We start from the raw sequence: 21,990 nt of genomic DNA, 5'->3' as shown, positions 1-21,990 counted from the left end.
GACAATATATTTAATGTTGGAACTGAGAAACGACTGAGCATTTCATGGAAGCTGCTTTTATACCCAATCCTGTTCCCAATCAGCCTGTTCACCTGTAGGATGTTCCAAATAAGTGTTTGATGAGCATTCCTCAACTTTGTCTTTTTTGCACCAAGTGCCAGCTTTTTTGAAACATGTAAACAAAGTTTTCCAGTTCAAACATTAAGTATCTTGTCTTTGCAGTCTATTCAATTGAATATAGGTTGAAAAAGATTTACAAATCATTGTATTCTGTTTTTATTTACCATTTACACAAAGTGCCAACTTCACTGGTTATGGGGTTTGTAGTTGGTCAGCAGGGTTGCAAAAAATGTCAGGAGGGATTTTGGTCCGAGAAAGATTACAAAACAATGTTTGCAACCTCCATGTTTACAGTATTGATGATGTATTCATATTCAACATTTATCTGCAACCAAACCTCCATTTTTTTTGTCATGTGACATCACATCCCATTATCCTTGGCGTGTCACGTGAATCAGTCAGGTGTTGGTTTTCAAACGTGTAGTCCATTAGTCTTGTGCAGGTCTACGACCAAAGACATTTGATGTGTTTTCTCCTCCTTTGCCGGTAAGAAAACGTCACTGGCGAGTGACTTGCAATAATGAAATGTGTGTTTGATGTGCCGATGCTCTTGTCGTCACCTAAAACATGTGAGGAACAAAGTGCGACACTAAACACAGGATGATCCCCCCCAAGTAGCACCTTGGTGGAGTTCATTGTCAAAGCGACGCAAGCTGTAATAACAAGCGCGTGGTTCAAAAGACTGACGTGTGTGGAGTATTTTCTAGCACGCTGACAGATGTTACTCATCACACCCACACTTTAGTTTGGTGACATCTTTGTCATTAGGATGCTTTTAGGATGGGAAGTGGAAATGAGACCAGTAAGGTCAGCCTGGTCCAAGTGTTGATGCATGTGGTCCTGAAAGTGTGATGCGTGTTACAGGAAGGGCTAACAGCAGAGTAGCAGCCGTGCGGTCCTTTGGTGCTAAAATTCTGGGACCGCTCCGAATGGCGGACATGAGGACCCTCTGGTGGTCCTTGGAGGAAAAGAAAGCTCCAGAAGGAACAACATGGATTCTTGTGAAGCATCAAGATATAACCCCGCATTAAAAGTTCTGTACATTTGTTTTATACCTCAATTTAACAATCTTTCTACTGTATTTTTTCTCTGCAGTTTGTTGTTTTAGCCTTCTAAGCCAAACAATAAAATAGTTCACATTTGTGTTGTGAAGAAATAGTTTAAACTAGTAATTACCACATTTAAAATGTTATTACAGGTTAGACAAGTATGCCATTTAGCCTCACGTGAAGACAAGAAGCACCGATCCAAACTGAGGAATGTAATCAGATTACTAAGGCTGGCAAGATTACAGCAGGTCGTTAACGTGTTCTTTTCTATGTACCACAAAGCTTATCTCATTATAACAAGATGTGATATTTATAACAATAAAATGTGATTTGCTACTTGACTCAATTTATTTTCAATTTCACTACAAGTACCAAACGACTGAGCAGTATTCGGATATTTGTCAAGAGCGTCACTTTGTGAGTGAAAACGTTGTTGCACATACGCAAGAAAATGACTTCAGTCCACCACAACTTTCTCGTGGGCTTCATCTGCCGACTTTGCCCAGCCTGTGGTCCGTTTTTGGGTCAGCGATGACGGCCTGGACCGCGACGATAGCTTCGTTGATTTTTGTCTGAAGTTCCCGCAGCTCCTCGATGTGCAGCAGACGCAAGATCTGAGCCGCTTCATTCAATGTGGAGTCTGTGAGGAGATCATGAATCACGTTTTTGTTTCTACGCACACAAAAACTACTTGTTTTTGGAAAACATGGCAAAAACTCACCTCCTGTATCAAAACCCAAGACGTGTTTGTCTAAAGCCACCGGTACTCCCTGAACAGAAACACATTCACTTACATCATTTATTATATAGACTTATTTATACACATATTAATTGAGATGTCCGATAATGGCTTTTTGCCAATATCCGATATTGTCCAACTCTTTAATTACCAATACCGATATCAACCGATATATGCAGTCGTGGAATTAACACATTATTATGCCTAATTTGGACAACCAGGTATGGTGAAGATAAGGTACTTTTTAAAAAATGTTATAAAATAAGATAAATAAATTAAAAACATTTTCTTGAATAAAAAAGAAAGTAAAACAATATAAAAACAGTTACATAGAAACTAGTAATTAATGAAAATTAGTAAAATTAACTGTTAAAGGTTAGTACTATTAGTGGACCAGCAGCACGCACAATCATGTGTGCTTACGGACTGTATCCCTTGCAGACTGTATTGATATATATTGATATATAATGTAGGAACCAGAATATTAATAACAGAAACAAACAACCCTTTTGTGTGAATGAGTGTAAATGGGGGAGGGAGTTTTTTTGGGTTGGTGAACTAATTGAAAGTGTATCTTGTGTTTTTTATGTTGATTTTAAAAAAAAAACGATAACGATAATAAAAAAAACGATACCGATAATTTCCGATATTACATTTTAACGCATTTATCGGCCGATAATATCGGCATGCCGATATTATCGGACATCCCTGCATATTACCCACTTTCAAGACCTTGTGATGTGTCACGTGTAATTCCACATGGAGGTAACATTGGGAGTGCATCATCACGGTTTGTTACATACTTTGCTTAATGTCACAGTTTGATAGTTTTTAGGTACACGTTCACTTTAAAAAAGCGCTTTCTTGCTTTGGTTTCTTTTTTTTCCCTCAGTACAACTTGATGTGTGACTAATAAACTTTTTTTTTTTTACATAGTATATTAATAACTGTGCCTGAAATCAAACAGAAAACTAAAATCCAAGTAGAAAAAATAAAATGGATATTTTAGTGTAAAATGTGTGATGAATAAAGAAATGTATTAAACAACAAAGATAGTAGTCCAATAGTTAATATAATGATTCATCTTCAAAGCCAGGTGAGGCATGTGTGCCATGTACACAACAAATAATGTGTACATGTTTTCATGCACCCAATAAAGATGATCGTTGATCATGCAGAATAAAACGTTGAGTCTGTGTTGGAGTTTCAAAGCCATAATGTTAGTCTTTGCATCACTTGGGCACTAGGTGGCACTGTTGGCTTACCTTCCCCTATACCCCTCTGCAACCAAACATCTACTCATTAATTGATTGTTTTACACCAATTGCTGGGTTGTGATCACGTGACCTAGAGGCATCTCCGTGTTTCAGGCAATGGTCTAGATCAGTGGCTCTCAACATTTTTTCAGTGATGTACCCCCTGTGAACATGTTTTTGATTCAAGTACCCCCTAATCAGAGCAAAGCATTTTTGGTTGAAAAAAAGAGATAAAGAAGTAAAATACAGCACTATGTCATCAGTTTCTGATTTATTAAATTGTATAACAGTGCAAAATATTGCTCATTTGTAGTGGTCTTTCTTGAACTATTTGGAAAAAAGATATGAAAATAACTAAAAACAAGTGATTCAATTATAAATAAAGATTTCTACACAGAAGTAATCATCAACTTAAAGTGCTCTCTTTGGGGATTGTAATAGAGATCCATCTGGATTCATGAACTTAATTCTAAACATTTATTTTGTTGAAGTATCATTCAATAAATATATTTATAAAGGATTTTTGAATTGTTGCTATTTTTAGAATATTTAAAAAAAAAATCTCACGTACCCCTAGGCATACCTTCAAGTACCCCCAGGGGTACGTGTACCCCCATTTGAGAACCACTGGTCTAGATCTCCATTCAGTCACACCTGCAGTAGTGCAGATTTGGGCTTATTTTGAAAGGTTTATGGGAAATATATAAGCGATCATTAAAAAATATTTAAAATAGGATGAAGTGGATTTTTACACTCTTAAGAAATTTATTTTTGGAAAGATTTAAACCGTTTATCATCACCAAGACTTTACTACTTGCCTCGACTTCACTTTCTTTGACACTAACGGTATTTAGAGAAGAAAAGATTGGAGGCACATCATGAATTTACATCTGAGGGGGTCTATAAGTGAAGAATTATCTGTTAAAGACAAAGTTGGACTTGTTTGTGCATTGCTAAGTAAATGATAAATAAATGATAAATGGGTTGTACTTATATAGCGCTTTTCTACCTTCAAGGTACTCAAAGCGCTTTGACACTACTTCCACATTTACCCATTCACACACACATTCACACACTGATGGAGGGAGCTGCCATGCAAGGCGCTACCAGCACCCATCAGGAGCAAGGGTGAAGTGTCTTGCTCAGGACACAACGGACATGACGAGGTTGGTACTAGGTGGGGATTGAACCAGGGACCCTCGGGTCGCGCACGGCCACTCTTCCACTGCGCCACGCCGTCCCCGTTAACACATTTGACTGACATAACGAGTGCTGTGTTGCTGTGATCGTGATGCTAATGAGAAAAATGATAAGTTTGTTTGAAGTTGATACAAATATTAGTCCCATCTATAATTTGTGTCTGCAGTTTTTATATTTTGGCTCATTATTTAGCTGTGGATGTCCTTTTGTTCAGTTTGTTAGTGATATCAATATTCATTATATGCTGTTGAGCCTACGAGAGATGTATCTATCTAGTTTATTAATACTATTTAGTAGAGATGTCCGATAATATCGGCCTGCTGATATTATCGGCCGATAAATGCGTTAAAATGTAATATCGGAAATGATCGGTATCGTTTTTTTTATTATCGGTATCGTTTTTTGTTTTTTTTAATTAAATCAACATAAAAAACACAAGATACACTTACAATTAGTGCACCAACCCAAAAAACCTCCCTCCCCCATTTACACTCATTCACACAAAAGGGTTGTTTCTTTCTGTTATTAATATTCTGGTTCCTACATTATATATCAATATATATCAATACAGTCTGCAAGGGATACAGTCCGTAAGCACACATGATTGTGTGTGCTGCTGGTCCACTAATAGTACTAACCTTTAACAGTTAATTTTACTCATTTTCATTAATTACTAGTTTCTATGTAACTGTTTTTATATTGTTTTACTTTCTTTTTTATTCAAGAAAATGTTTTTCATTTATTTATCTTATTTTTTTTATTTATTTAAAAAGGACCTTATCTTCACCATACCTGGTTGTCCAAATTAGGCATAATAATGTGTTAATTCCACGACTGTATATATCGGTTGATATCGGTATCGGTAATTAAAGAGTTGGACAATATCGGAATATCGGCAAAAAGCCATTATCGGACATCCCTACTATTTAGGCTATGTTATTAATGTTAACAAATATCACCAAAGACGCTATAATGTTATCATCCGTGTTGAATAAAGCACTTGTCTTTCCTGCACAAGAACTAAGCTTTTAGTTTCTGTTGGAACATGGAAAATTATTACACGGTGGATAGGACCAACAATCACAATATTTATTATTAGGACTTGACATGACGTTAGTTTATTTGCACAACCAGGTATTTGTCGTTATATTTAGGCATAGCAACCATAAAAGAACACATACTAACGCTTTCTTTACGGTTTAGTTCTGCTCTCAAACACTACTATTATAGCAGAGAAACTCGATTGCAAGTTTCTAAATCAAATGTTTGAAAAACATTTTGATCACAGCAGACAAGCATTGTCTGATTGTATTCCATAAGCTGATGAAAGTGACATTTTTAAGAGCTATTTCTTTAGACGCACTTTACTTTTTTCCCCTGACGTCATGAACCACTTCTTTGGGGTCTCAATGCAGTGGCTGCAATTGTAATCCCAGCTCCAAAACCATGGAATCGCAAAGCGTCTATCTTTGTCAAAGTGAAGTCTCAGGGGACGAGATTTTACGAGAATTACGGCTCATGACGCAAAACACCCTTTATTGGAAATGTGCTTGGTCGAAATTTTTGAAATACCGCTTTTATACCTGCATTGTCTTTTCCATCCTTACACTTTCCATCATTGTAACTGAGCTACTGTGTTGAACTATTTCCCTTGTGGATCATTAAAGTTTGTCTAAGTCTAAGTCTTATTTTGCAAAAAAACTGCAATGGAAACACAGCGATGCAAATACTGTATTTTTCGGAGTAAAGGTCGCACCGGAGTATAAGTCGCACCTGCCGAAAATGCATAATAAAGAAGGAAAAAAAACTATGAAAAAACTGCGACTTATAGTCCGAAAAATACGGTACTCTAATATGACTGCTTTTTAGTGACGAGCAATCTAATATGTTACTATTGTCAAAGTAGTAATTACATTAAAGTTACTCATCCAAAGTCACTGAGCATAACTATTTCTGTCATATTCCTTAGCAAGAAGACATAATAGCTTTCTCCTTGCCTCTGGGCAAGCGACAGCATGCAGGCAACACGTCACATTTTCAGCACAAGGAGAGCGGGGAGCAGACCCAGGCACCAATTTACCATTAGGCTGACAGGAAGTTGCCTGTAGCTGCAATATTTCTAGCAACCCCTAAACTAGATAAATCACACATTTTTCACATTAATTGTGATTAATTACAGTAAATTACTAACATTAAATAGCTCAATTGACACTATTGCAATGTTATTGTCAGAATGTCAAAAGCAAACATTTTCAAATGTTTTACTTGAATGCACATCATTTATTTGCTTAAACTTTGTCAACAGTTTCACCTAAATTTGCCATTGAGTCTCCGAACTCATCTTTGAACGGACGTATGCGCTCACCTGATTGATCACTGACCGTGTCACAACCCACAGCATTTTTCAGGTAACCAATCGGGGTCAAGGTAAAGCAGCGTGTGCGCTCAAACTAAATTGCGTGATTAATCTACATTTATACATGACTATAAATATTATTTTAGTGATAGATCACATAAGTTAACTTGTTATTTTTGACAGCCATACTTCAAACATCCTATACAAAAAATTAATTAATCTGTTTTCTATTTCAAACAGTTATGTTTCTGTCTATTGTCTATTCTATTTGTGTTCTTAAAAATAAGTCAAAACGCTTAATCAATCATGATCCTGTTAGCTAGCCCCCCACATCCCCAGACACTTTTTGCTTCAACATCATCACTGATTATTACTCGCTGCAGACTTCGTGAGAGCCAACATGATAAAACATCACTTACTGTTTGCTGTAACTGGGATGCCGACTCACAGGATGTTTATATATTCTCGTTCAGATAAATGACTCATAATAACGCAATGAAAAGGGGGGTGGAACAAAGCGCCTTTTTTGCCATTTCTGTGTCTAAGTTGGCTGTCAAACTTAACTTCTCAGTTAATGTCCACATACTTTTACTATCCAGGTGAGAGGCATGATTTATATTCCAGAATTAACTTTCACAAGCTTCAAGGCGAAAAAGCAGCTCACCGACTTATGATGTCAATAGAGCGTCATAATGAAGTTGTCTCTCTCTGATCAATGTGCCACTTAAAATATGTCCTTAACATTAGTGCTTATAATAAAAATGTTGCTAATACTTGGTTAATATTCAATATTCAAATGTAATGCAGTATTGTTAGCGCGTTTTGGATAGTTATTTGTTGGGTTTTATGGTTGGCATAGATGCAATAGACGCAATGATGTCATGGCTCCCATTGGCTCGATTGTAAGCAACATTTGATTTAGGAGTTAGAATGCATTAAAAAAAAATAAAAAGACATGTTCTTGTCTCTCATAAGGATTGCGAATTATAGGTGAAATTCCATAAAAGTGCAGTTCCCCTTTAAGGCTTTTTAAGACCTCGCAAATACATTACTCTGATCTGATACGCAGTTACCCAGGTTGTAATAAATTAAACATGATGATGAATTAAGCCTCTTTAACATGATAATTCTGACAGCTCTAATAATAATACAATTGTAAACTGGAGACAAAAAAGGTGCGGAACCTGACTAACAAGAACACAAATTCTAACAACTAATCATTCCTGAGAAGGCAAGATGAAAAAAGGCTGCTATATGTTTGTTTACCTCTTTGCTCTGGCTGGCTTTAGCGATGGCTTCTGGGGAAAGTCTCTCCTGGATGAGGATGCGAACGGCCTTGCAGGTAAGGTGAAAACTCCATTAAAGATAAAGTCGTGTGCGACATTAAATCAGGTACAGAGCTGCAAGCACTAACTTTGAGCATCACCAGGTAGTCGTCATGTCGCTGGATCTTAAGAATGTTGGCCAGGGCCATGACGCCGGCTTTAAAATCTGGCGAGTCAGCTGAATAACGCAAACACATGATTGGTGTGGAAGAAAGACAAAAGGACTTTCCTGATTTGTGATGCATACTGTCCAGGTTGACAAGAGGGTCTGACGCCGCTCTGACGTTGGCGGAGGGTTCCAGTGGTGGACAGTTCTTGTACTTGTTCACTAGGAGGAGAGGAGGTGATTTATTGTCATTGCTCATAAAATATACACCTAAACTTCGTTCGGTGGCTGCACTTCCATTTATAGCAGTGTTGAGGAAATGTTAATGAGGCTCGGAGACTTTACCTCTTTTTTGACCTATAAATGTTGATACAATGCCAGACGCTTGTTCTAAATGATGCCGAAGTATCATTTAAAGTACATGTAATTGGAGGTCATGTAATTTTTCAAAAATGTTTTCTTTTTTAAATAAGTGGTGTCAGATCGACATTAATGTGTGCCAACGTACTTATATGAGCAGTGATGTTTTTAGGTACGCGTCCTGCATTCCAGACGCATTCAAATCTGAAAGGACGCTGTTGCCTCAACCTTAGTTTAGTTTATTATTTCTTCGGTCAGTGGTCAACAACATAAACAAACAGTTGTACATTCATAAATTGAAAATGTTGCAGACCGAAAGGGTTTAGGCTGAAGTTGAACACTTATTGCGCCAAACCCTATAAACAATGTCAAATACAAGATGAGCTTCCAAAAATTATGAAATTTCCTTTGCACAACATATTATAAATACACCTTGTTCAGAACATAAACACTGTTCAATTATATACACAGCAACGACTAGTGAAACATCCCAGTACATGTGTTAAACCTTTGTACCAATTATATACCTGTACTATATACAAACAATTATAATTCCATTATTATTTATATCCCACATTTAGTTTTTAATTAACATTGATCATAGTATTAACTACTGTGTTGATTCAAGAGTGATATAGTTTTTCAAGACATTGGTCTTAAAGTGTTTTTTAAATGTGTGTTTTTTAAATCTATGTGTCTCAGGGAGGCGCCTCATTTTCCAATTAAAAAGCATCAATTGTCGACAAAAATTATGAAGAAATGTGTTGCCAACAAATGTAATTTTATAATAATGATTGGCGACGTCATTGCTCTTGTTTTTCCGGACAGAAGCGAACATGCACGTGTCAGCGCGACTGGTGACTGCCGAGCAACAGGAAAAGAAAAATGGCTCTGGCCACAGAGTGTAAACTAAACATGTCAAAGACACAAATAACTTGCTTTTCACGGCAGTACGTCTGTGATAAGGGAACATTTAAAGTGGAGGCATGTTGGATATCTGGAAGATGTGAATTGCGACTTTCCTCGGTAGGATAGTTAGCTTGTTAGCTAAGTTAGCTAGCAACAGAGACAGACTTGTGAAAAATATATACAACTATTTTTTTAATCAAAGTCTGCCAACTAAACTTTGTCTACATGTGTACAGTACAGGCCAAAAGTGTGGACACTGGACACACCTTCTCATTCAATGCCTTTTTTATTTTCATGACTATTTACATTGTAGATTGTCACTGAAGGCATCAAAACTATGAATTAACAAAAAAAGGTGAAATAACTGAAAACATGTTTTATATTGTAGTGTCTTCAAAATAGCCACCCTTTGCTCTGATTACTGCTTTGCACACTCTTGGCATTCTCTCAAATGAGCTTCAAGAGGTAGTCACCTGAAATGTTTTTCACTTCACAGGTGTCATAGTTTTGATCTTAACACATTGTCATCACAAAATAAATTTCCTTTTTGAGGAAGCTAGATAGCTTTGGTGTGGTTTTGTATTATTTGCCTTATAAAAAAACCTTTTTATCAGCAATTTGCCTGTGCTTGCTTCATAAATGGACACAATTCGAATGGAGTCATTTTTGTTACAGACTAATGAGCAGCACAGTTAGCGTATAAATATTTCAAAATGAAATATTTATCAGTTAGTACGTGCCTAAAAATACCTTAATCTGAATTTTAGACCCATTGACCTAATTAGAGGCAATTAATTCATAATCCGATAAGTACATTAATTTTTATGATAGTCAATGACTAGTCAACTATCAAAATGGTCGTTAGTTGTAGACCTTTACATGCACTGGAATTGTTTTTATTTTAACAAGGGCTTAGGAGTGTAGAAGTGAAAAATAATTAATTGTGCTATGGCGCCATCTACTGGTCTTTATTGTACTCCAATATATATGTATTGTACTTCTTGCAGAAAAATGTGTTATGATGCCTCTGTCTTACCCATCCATTTACTACTGCTTGTCTTACCATTGTCTCCATATTCATATCGAACAGCCAGGCCCAGCAGCCAGTCCACAGCCTCTGCTCTCTCAGACGCTCCAAAAGGACAGTTCAAGTCCTGCAGGTACTGCACACAAGTACACAAACGCAATAAATATAATATTTAACGCTAATTGTTCAGTCAAACTGACATTTGTTGCAAAATACTATAATTTAAAGCTCTATACAAAAACTCATGAAAACTATTCTAAAAGTCCAATAATTGAAGGGTATTTAATTTAGTTTTTAATATAGCTAAATGGGGTACCCAGTCCCCGCATGTAATAACGAACATGGACAAAATGATCACAAAACCAAATGCCACTGCACCAGAGTGGGAATAATTCAGTTCAAACCTTTGGAACAAGATGAGCTTATCAACACAGAGGAGGTAGTTTGCCGAATGTGCTCGAATACGACAAACCTGCACGCCCACTTGAAACACAACCACCCAACAGTCCACGCTCACTGAGGCATTCGGTATACAAGGTGAGTGTGAATAAAACAACGCAAAATTGTATGCGCTCACAAAGTGAGGTAAATACATCGCCAAAGACATGCTGCCATTTAATACTTTTGAAAACTAGCCTTTCTAAAAGTGCTGCAAACGTTTGACAGACATTCGTCATGTTGTTCCTCCTTCGGAATCCGCCAGACTTTAGTTTTGTCTTGTTTTTGCATATGACCTGTTAATAAATGCTTATAGTGAAGTGTTTATATTGTTACTCTGCACTTTTGTTTAAAAAGGTCCTAACTTGATTGTCAGTTAAGTACCGGTAATGTTCAACTCTTCCTCTGCCTCTATGTTCAATATAGGAGGAGCAATTTTGCTTGTCGATACCTTATTTAGCCATTTTATTTATTGTTTTGCTTGTGTATATCTAAAGGGCCCCCCCACCCACTCAACATATTTTAACTTGGAAATGTAAACGTTTACATTCCAAATACAATGTTAAAATATACGACAAATACAAGTTCATTGCATTTGAAAAGGATATACACGCAATATCATTACATCAGCAGTTCATTTGGTCTCAAAAAAATAATGACAATATCGATTATCGCCGATCTTTGTAAGTCAATATATTGTTGAGCAAAATTAGTTATCGGCCCAGTCCTAGCGCTCCTTATTTTACTCACTTAACCCTTGTGTAATGTTCATATTGTTGTTACTCAGCCAGCATTTGTGGGTCTGATGGACCCGTTGCATTGACAAACAGATGTTTATTAGGATAAAGTAAACATCTGTTCAGTATTTTAACATAAAAGTGTTTGATTGTGAGGCATTAAAAGCCACAAAATGCAACGGGTCCATCAGACCCACAAACGCTGGCTGAGTAACAACAATATGAACGTTGCACGGAAAATTTCTCTGCCAGTTTCTGCATCCCACAGGGATTCTTCTTTTGTGTTTCTGCACCTGCGGTTCCAACGCAAGGTTGCAACATTGTTTGTCAACACTGTCTGCTCTCATTTTCTCGCACATTTGACCCTCTGATGTTCTGTGTATCTACACTCTGTCCTCCTCTTGTCTAGGCCTGCTGTGTGTGTGTGTGTGTGCATGTGGTACACAGAACATCAATTTCCACACTTCTATTATATGTACCGTATTTTTTGGAGTATAAGTCGCTCCGGGGCATAAGTCGCACCGGCCGAAAATGCATAATAAAGAAGGAAAAAAAAACATATAAGTCGCACTGGAGTATAAGTCGCATTTTTTGGGGACATTTATTTGATAAAACCCAACACCAAGAATAGACATTTGAAAGGCAATTTAAAATAAATGAAGAATAGTGAACAACAGGCTGAATAAGTGTACGTTATACGAGGCATAAATAACCAACTGAGAACGTGCCTGGTATGTTAATGTAACATATTATGGTAAGAGTCATTTAAATAACTATAACATATAGAACATGCTATACGTTTACCAAACAATCTGTCACTCCTAATCGCTAAATCCGATGAAATCTTATACGTCTAGTCCAGGGGTCGGCAACCTTTACCAGTCAAAGAGCCATTTTGACCAGTTTCGCAAATTATAGAAAACAATGGGAGCCGCAAATTTTTTTTGAAATTTTAAATGAAATAACACTGCATACAAAGTTTTCTTTTTGCTTTGTGCTATGTATAAACCAGGGGTCTCAGACACGCTGCCCACACCTTTATGTGGAATTTGAAAGCTGGTGCGGCACGCGGGTTTTAAATGAATGGCGCTTGTCAGCGTCATGCGTGCCGTGATGATACAGCATATAGACCCACTACAACCAGCGTGCCTGATCAGCCACACGTTGTATGGTGTTTCCGCTTGCTCACGTAGGTGACAGCAATGCATACTTGGTCAACAACCACACAGGTTACACTGACGGTGGCGGTATAAAATACCAACTATAACACTCTTACCGTATTTTCCGCACCATAAGGCGCCCTGGGTTATAAGCCGCGCCTTCAATGAACGGCATATTTAAAAACTTTGTCCACCTATAAGCCGCCCCGTGTTGTAAGCCGAATCTAACTGCGCTAAAGGAATGTCAAAAAAACAGTCAGATAGGTCAGTCAAACTTTAATAATATATTAAAACCAGCGTGATGTGGGCGCGCACGGAGTCGTATATCAACATGGACAGAGCTGCGTGAAAAAAGCCACCCGACCTCTTCGCGTAAACTTAAACTTACCTTAACCACTCGCTCATCTTTTCTTCATCCATCCCTTCGAGTTAGCTTTTATGATGACGCCGGCTGGAAAGGTCTCTTTTGGCAAGGTCTTCCTTTTGAATATCACCATGGGTGGAAGTTTCTGGCCATTAGCATGGCAAGCTAGAACCACAGTGAAGGATGACTTCTCATTCCCTGTGGTGCGAATATTCACCGTACGTGCTCCCGTTGTATCCACAGTGCGGTTCACAGGAATATCAGTTGCTGTGAAATAGTAATCCGTGTGCGGATGGAGAGATTGCGTCTTTTCATGAACCGGATACCTGTCGCTTAGTAGGAGCCATTTTGTGGTCTTTACAGATGTAAACACACAAAGGAAATTAAACGGTAATATCCGCGCGCTTTTTCTTCTTCTACGCGGGCGGGTGGTTGCTTACAGTAGAAGAAGAAGCGCTTCCTGTTCTATGGGGGCGGGTGCTCACCTTGGCGGTTGCTTGCGTAGAAGAAGAAGCGCTTCCTGTTCTACCGGGAAAAAAGATGGCGGCTGTTTACCGAAGTTGCGAGACCGAAACTTTATGAAAATGAATCTTAATATTTATCCATATATAAAGCGCACCGGGTTATAAGGCGCACTGTCAGCTTTTGAGAAAATTTGTGGTTTTAAGGTGCGCCTTATAGTGCGGAAAATACGGTACTAATAATGCGCCACACTGTGAACCCACACCAAACAAGAATGACAAACACATTTCGGGAGAACATCTGCACAGTAACACAACATAAACACAACAGGACAAATACCCAGAATCCCATGCAGCCCTAACTCTTCCGGGATACATTATACACCTCCGCTACCAAACTCCGCCCACCTCAACCGACGCACAGAGGGGGTTGATGTGTGAGGGAGCAGGGTTGGGGTGGGGGCGGGGTTTGGTGGTAGCAGGGGTGTATAATGTAGCCCGGAAGAGTCAGGGCTGCATGGGATTCTGGGTGTTTGTTCTGTTGTGTTTATGTTGTGTTAAGGTGCAGATGTTCTCCCGAAATGTGTTTGTCATTCTTGTTTGGTTTTGGTTCAAAGTGTGGCGCATTATTAGAGTGTTAAAGTTGTTTTATATGGTCACCGTCAATGTAACCTGTGTGGCTGTTGACAAAGTATGCCTTGCTGTCACGTACGTGTGCAATCAGAAGATGTATATTGTATAACAAGTGTTGGGCTGGCACGCTGTTAATACAGATTGTAGAGAGCGCCAAATGTTGTACCATCATGGCATGCCCTGATTATAGCTGTAAGGGTGAAAATCGGTGAATATAAATCTCGGGAGTTTTCTACGAGAGGCACTGAAATCCGGAAGTGTCACGGGAAAATTGGGGGATTCAGCAAGTAAGCTGTTGAGCCGCATCAGAGTGATCAAAGAGCCGCATGCGGCTCCGGAGCCGCGGGTTGCCGACCCCTGGTCTAGTCTCTTACGTGAATGAGATAAATAATATTATTTGATATTTTACGGTAATGTGTTAATAATTTCACACATAAGTCGCTCCTGAGTATAAGTCGCACCCCCGGCCAAACTATGAAAAAAACGGTAATAGAAATGTGTAGGGAGGGTGTATGGTGTGTGGTCATTAAATATGTATTCCTGATATATGTTCTTCATAGAAAAATGAGCCAAAGTCAGTGAGTCTCAGTTTGAAAAATGTATGAAATCATTTTTCTTTTAATAAAAAATGAAAACGAGTCCCACAGACCCGAACACCACACAAGGGTTAACCCAGGGGTAGGGAACCTATGGCTCTCGAGCCAGATGTGGCTCTTTTGATGACTGCATCTGGCTCTCAGATAAATCTTAGCTGACATTGCTTAACACGATAAGTAACGAATAATTCCGCTGGTAATCACAGTGTTAAAAATAACGTTCAAAATTAAAAACATTCTCATGCATTTTAATCCATCCATACGTTTTCTGGCGCACCTGTTTAAGAGGTCGCATTAATGGTAAGAAGTATTTTATTTATTATCGGTTAGCTTCAGAATAACAAAGTTATTGAAAAGAATAAGATACTTATTATACTCTAAAAATGTTAGTCTTACTTAAAAATGCACTTATTTAGATGTATTCAGTGTTAAATAATATTGGTAACACTTTAGTATGAGGAACATATTCTAAGTAACAAAGACTTAATTAAGAGTTATTTGAACACTAGGGGAACATATAAGGGTTAGGGTTACTAATAAGCAATACTTCTGAGGTTATTGAGGGAAGACTCTTAGTTACTGGCTTACTGGTTGTATAATAAGGCCATGCAGAATAAGGCATTAATAAGTACTTAATAATGACTAATTAAGAGACAATATGTTACTAATTTGCATGTTAATAAGCAACTAATTAATGGTGAATAAGTTTCCCATACTAAAGTGTTACTAAAAAATTATATGGCTCTCACGGAAATACATTTTACAATATTTGGCTTTCATGGCTCTCTCAGCCAAAAAGGTTCCCGACCCCTGGGTTAACCCTTGTGTGAAGTGAAGTGAACTATATTTATATAGCGCTTTTTCTCCAGTGACTCAAAGCGCTTTACATTGTGAAACCCAATATCTAAGTTACATTTAAACCAATGTGGGTGGCACTGGGAGCAGGTGGGTAAAGTGTCTTGCCCAAGGACACAACGGCAGTGACTAGGATGGCGGAAGCGGGTATCGAACCTGAAACCCTCAAGTTGCTGGCACGGCCACTCTACCAACCGAGCTATACCGCCCCAGTGTTACTCAAGACACAATCCTTTGTGTGCACTAGGTTTGCACCGGTTTTAATACAAACTTCTACACCACAATGGGAAAGACCAAAGAGCTGACCTCAAGGACATGATCGTAGACCTGCACAAGACTGGAATGGACTCCCAAGTTTGGCACATGAAGGAGTCACACAAGTTGACACGGTGAATGTGATGAAGTCACATGGCACCAAATTGGAGGCGTTTGGCACGTGTTTATTTGGAAACATTCTGCTTCGTAATGTTTCGCTCACCAAATTCTCCCCTGACATGTTTGCAACCCTGATCGTACACAAGAAACGTGTGACGTCAGTGATTGTCTACATGGAAGCAGCTGAGGAATCTCGTACATTTGCACTCTACTGCACATCATCCATCCATTTCCTACCGCTTGTCCCTACTTCACATCATATCGCTGCCAAATGTGATGTTTTTTGTCTTGTATTGTTTAACTATTAGACTTATGTGTACTAGTTAGTTTTGCTGGCTGATACTGGAGCCCCAGTAACCAATTTCGTATGTGTTTTATCGGAATGACAAAAGAAACACTTGAATGCAAAAGTGCAATTAATTGTGTCTTACTTGGTTGTAAGCTGCTGGCCAGTCCGAGCCGGGGACGTCTCGGAGATTTCCTCTGTCTTCAATTTTGTAATGTCGGATTTTCTGGTCCTCCAACCACACGATGCAGTTCCTGAACTGGCTCTCATCTGTGGACGTATACAGGTGCTATGTGTTCACTTCAACAACTACACGAGGTTTAGGGAAATGTCTTACCTGTGCAGTCAAATTCTCCAGGGTTGTGATAATCTAATGCCGTCAGTTTTCTTCGAAACATGTCTGCGTCGATATCTCCTTCCCTTCAACAGGAAACCATCCGCACGTTTGCGAGGAGCTACTTCCGGTCTCAAGGAATGGAAGAACGCATGCGCAGAATATACACGCTATTTCGAAGTTTCTTAGGTTTTTTAATTTCACTCTTTACCATCGCCATAGTATATATATCTAGCTACCGAACGATAATAAATGAAGTCTTTACATACATTGTTTTTTTCAAGCCTACTTCAATGACACGCATGCGCAAACTGACACGGCTGATTTCCAACCATTCATTTCTACCACTTGTCCCTCTCGCGGTTAACAAAATACATTTCCCTTCTTTTCACCGGCAAATAACCGCCAATTTATTAGATTTGCTGAAGGCATTCCCTCTTTTAGCTCCTAATAAAGTATATTGCTGGGTTGCATTTGACGCCACGTCCGTTTTTCTTCGTCGCGGCTTAATTCGCATGATGGTCAAGCAGCTTGAGCAAAGCTTTAAAACAAGTAGAGTTTGAGCCGAAAATGTCGTTGAAATATAGAGATAGGAAATAGCTTCCATAGAGTCCCGAAATAACTTGTTCTTAAAGTTAACAAAGTCAGGGGAAAAAACGAAAGTGCGTCGAGGAAATGGCTCTTCAATAGTATCACTTTCATCGTCTTGTGGAATACAATGTGTCTGCAGCGATCACTTTGTAAAATGTTTGTTTGAACATTTGCCTTGTTTGAGAAACTTTTGGTGATGCAATAAGAGTTTATTCTCTATAATAGTAGTGTTTGACAGCAGAACTAAATGTAAAGAAAGGACAATAGATCAAATTAGTTTGTGTTATTTTATGGTTGCTATGCCTAAATATAACTATGAAGACCTGGTTGTGCAAATAAACTAATGTTGTGATTGATTGATTTAAACTTTTATTAGTAGATTGCACAGTACAGTACATAATCCGTACAATTGACCACTAAATGGTAACACCCGAAGAAGTTTTTCAACTTGTTTAAGTCGGGGTTCACGTTAATCAATTCATGTTAAGTCCTAATAATAAACATTGTGATTGTTGCTCCAATCCACCATATATTCTTTCTCGATTTTCATTACAGACACTAAAAGCTTAGTTCTTGTTGTTGTGCAGAAAAGACAAGTGCTCTATTCGACACAAATAACCACATTATAGCATCTTTGGTGATATTTGTTAACATCAACAAAATATCCTTAATAGTATTGATAAACTAGATGACTAAATCTCTTGTAGGCTCAACAGCCTATACTGAATCATTATATCGCTAGCAAACATTACTGAACAACATGGACATCTGTACCTAAATAATTGAATTGAACTTCACACCATAAAAACTGCAGAAAAATAATTGTAGATAAGGCTAATGTTTGTAGCAGGAAATCAAATTCAAACAAACTTATCATTTTTCTCATTCGTGTCACGATCACAGCAGCACCGCACTTGTGTCAATCAAATGTGGAACTTAGCCATGCACAAATAAGTCAATCAATCAATCAATCAATCAATCAAAGTTTACTTATATAGCCCTAAATCACGAGTGTCTCAAAGGGCTGCACAAGCCACAACGACATCCTTGGCTCAGATCCATGCACGTCAGGGCAAGAAAAAACTCAATCCAATGGGATAAAATGAGTCCAACTTTGTCTTTCACTGATTAATTACTTATTTATAGACCCCTCCAGATGTAAAGACATTATGTGAGACCTGGTCTTCCTCGTGGCCTCCTACCGGTCGGACGTGCCCTAAATATCTCCCCATAGAGGTGGCATCCTGACCAGATGCCCAAACCACCTCATCTGGCTCCTCTCGATGTGGAGCAGCAGCGGCTTTACTTTGAGCTCCTTTGGATGACAGAGCTTCTCACCCTATCTCTAAGGGAGAGCTCCGCCACCTGACGGAGGAAACTCATTTCGGCAGCCTGTACCCATGTACAGGCTGCTGTTCTTTCGGTCATAACCCAAAGCTCATGACCATAGGTGAGAATGGGAACGTAGATCGACCGGTAAATTTAGAGCTTTGCCTAACGGCTCAGCTCCTTCTTTACCACAACAGATCGATACAGTGTCCGCATTACTGAAGACGCCTGTCGATCTCACGATCCACGCTTCTCTCACTCGTGAACAAGACTCCAAGGCATTGCCGTTGCTAGGCCTATTTTAGGGGGGCTCAAGCCCCCCTAAATATTCTTAAGCCCCCCTAAATAATTTGGTGTTAAAAAAAAATTTTTTTTTTTTTTTACATATTCTTTATAAAGTGGCCCGAATATGAGTTTAAATAAATAATCATATAACCTGTCATTATTCACTCAGTTTCCCCTCACTTCATAGCATAAGGTAGAGAGCCCCTTTAGTGCATCAGTATCCAATCCATTCCACTTGTTCATATAGAAAATGCCGACATCACTCAAAATCCAGTCCGCATTTTCTCTGCGACCTTGCTTGCGGTCCTTGGACTTGTTCATATAGAAAATGCCCACATCACTCAAAATCCAGTCCGCATTTTCTCTGCGACCTTGCTTGCGGTCCTGCAGATGTACGAAGCACATTAGCACACAGCACTGCAGAACCAGAACGTGAACGGATGCAAAATGGACATAAGAAACTTTTCCAAGAAGGTAAGTATTCATCACTGCTTGTCGTAAAATGTATTAGCTCCACTTTACACCAGGTCTGTGTTTGACAAAAAGTTACATTCCCACTCTAAACCTACTCAGTGGCCTAGTGGTTAGAGTGTCCGTCCTGAGATCGGTAGGTTGGGAGTTCAAATCCGAGTCATACCAAAGACTATAAAAATGGGACCCATTACCTCCCTGCTTGGCACTCAGCATCAAGGGTTGGAATTGGGGGTTAAATCACCAAAATGATTCCCGGGCACAGCCACCGCTGCTGCCCACTGCTCCCCTCACCTCCCAGGGGGTGATCAAGGGTGATGGGTCAAATGCAGAGAATAATTTCGCCACACCTAGTGTGTGTGTGACAATCATTGGTACTTTAACTTTAACTTTAACTAAAACAATGCTGCTACTTAGTTAGCTAGTTAGCCTGAAATGCATCATGAAGGTCCTGGTTATTTATAAAGTTAAATGTGCACTCTTTTTTTACCATTTGCTATCTTTGGGGTTACTTCCTTCTGGAGCATCAGCTGTGTTTCTCATTTTACACATGGAGGAGAACAGGAGCTGAGTTCATTCACGTATGACTATCATCAGTAGATAATAATAATAATCACTCCACAACCCCTATTGACCTGTAGGAGTCAGGGCAGAGGAGCACAGAAAGTGAGAGGGGAGAGGCCTCTACTGGAAAGGTGAATAGGAGAATAATGATACATATAAATAAATATTAAAACCATTTTTTTTTAAATGGCTTATCGATAAGCCATTTGTTTTATTTATTTCAGGGTGGATCATGTTGACTATTGGTCCTCCTAATTGTCAATCATTCAGGTGATGTTACGTAAGGACACATATATATATATATATATATATATATATATATATAATTTATTTATATTATTTATTTATATAATAGATTGTATTTGTAATCTACTTTACATTTGATTCCAAATCTCAAAGTGCTACAGAATTACAACCATTGGCGTTGTTAGGCCTATTTTGGCGTTGTAATAAATAAATAAATAAAAAATGGCTTATCGAAAAGCCATTTGTTTTATTTGATATATATATATATATATATATATATATGTCCTTACGTAACATCACCAGAATGATTGACAATTAGGAGGACCAATAGTCAACATGATCCACAACATCCTCTATCCAGCCATCCATTTTCTACCGCTTATTCCCTTATATATATGTATGAAAGACTTAATATGTATTTATATATATATATATATATATATATATATATATATATAAGAAAAACCCAGACACCATCTTTGCAGTCATTTTTCTCCTGCGTGGACTTCCGTCTTCCTTTACAATGAGTGAAGCTGCACGAAACCTTGTGTCTGCAATTGTAAATAATTTAGTTTTTAAGTTTTGTGTTTCTTGTAGAATCTATATAAAGTAATATACATTAGCCTATTGTTCAAATAATGAAAAAAACATCATTAAATATATTTGTTTTATTGTATTGTATTGTTATAGGATGGCTTGTTAAACATTTCATAGGATTTTCAGAGGGAGGAAAAACCAAGACATTTAATATAAAATGTAAAATGAAGAAATACATAAAAAGAAAAAAAAATAGTTAAAAGCCATCGTCCCGGGGAGCATTTACTTTCGTCCCGTGCATTTTTTTTACCGTCCCCGGGACGACGTTAATCTCAAGCCCTGGAAGTTACATTTTATTATTTGTATTATTTGTTTCAGCATTGAAATTTGAAGATGGTCCCTCAGCTCTTTGACAGCTTTGGCTCTTTTTCAGATCAGCAGACGGACTCTAAGTCTTTCTTATTTACAGTATATATAAACGTTTCTCATTTCTATTCAGACTTCCATATATATTTAATTTCCTTAACGACTTGCCATAATATATATATATAAATATGTTATATATAAGCCAAATTATCCCGATCCAGATATTACTTTAATTCAAGTAATTAAGTAATATTTCCAGGGCTTGAATTTACAACCATTTTAGTCACATATGTGCCCAAAATGTAATCTGTGCAACTTCAAAATATTTGGGATCAAACAATTATTGTATTGTGAGCGAAAGTCGTGGCATTAGCCTCTATGTTGTGAAGTAATAACAGAGACTAATGCCATGACTTTCATTGTGTTTCAGTGTATCTTGAAGGATCATGCAAGTAATTGTTTCTTGTTGATGCTGTAAACAAAATGTCACTGTGCAAACCCATGTTTGTTGTTGTACTGAACACAGATTGAAAATAAACCCACTGAAATAATAATAACAACAATGAATAATTTCTAAGTCTTTGTTAGCCGTTTGTGAGGTTTTGTGCTCGTGCGCTACGTTCGCTCACATCCTGTGCATCTCCTGGGGGCTAAGCCCCCCCTGTCCTTAAAAGCTAGTGACGCCCCTGCTCCAAGGTATTTGAACTCCTCCACTTGGGGCAAGATCTCTTCCCCAAACCGGAGATGGCACTCCACCCTTTTCCGGGCGAGAACCATGGACTCAAACTTGGAGGTGCTGAAGCTCTGACACCGATCATACAGGGAGCGGACCGCCACAATCAGACAGTCCGATACCCCATATTCTCTGACCACTCCCTACAGGACTTCCTGAGGGACACAGTCGAATGCCTTCTC

At 38.3% G+C, this 21,990-nt stretch overlaps 2 protein-coding genes across 2 annotated transcripts in view; one reads left to right on the top strand and one right to left on the bottom strand.

The window, feature by feature from the left end:
* Positions 1-1,498, top strand: part of nid2a (nidogen 2a (osteonidogen)) — a 129,558-nt gene extending 128,060 nt beyond the window's left edge. Inside the window, exon 55 of the mRNA XM_061978517.1 lies at positions 985-1,498. The gene's annotated coding sequence lies outside the window, so the exon portion shown is untranslated. The remainder of the gene's footprint in view (positions 1-984) is intronic.
* rtraf (RNA transcription, translation and transport factor) lies at positions 1,499-16,824 on the bottom strand. Its single transcript, XM_061978528.1, has 8 exons — positions 16,690-16,824; positions 16,498-16,622; positions 10,484-10,583; positions 8,293-8,373; positions 8,135-8,223; positions 7,987-8,055; positions 1,891-1,939; positions 1,499-1,809 (listed from the first exon to the last, which is right to left on the bottom strand). The coding sequence occupies exons 1-8, from the start codon at positions 16,748-16,750 to the stop codon at positions 1,655-1,657; spliced, it is 729 nt and encodes a 242-aa protein (XP_061834512.1). The 5' UTR covers positions 16,751-16,824; the 3' UTR covers positions 1,499-1,654.
* Between the last annotated feature and the right edge of the window lie 5,166 nt (positions 16,825-21,990).

This window comes from Nerophis lumbriciformis, linkage group LG01 (genome assembly GCF_033978685.3).
Source record: "Nerophis lumbriciformis linkage group LG01, RoL_Nlum_v2.1, whole genome shotgun sequence".
NCBI lineage: Eukaryota > Metazoa > Chordata > Actinopteri > Syngnathiformes > Syngnathidae > Nerophis > Nerophis lumbriciformis.
This window is presented reverse-complemented; position numbering and strand designations above follow the sequence as displayed.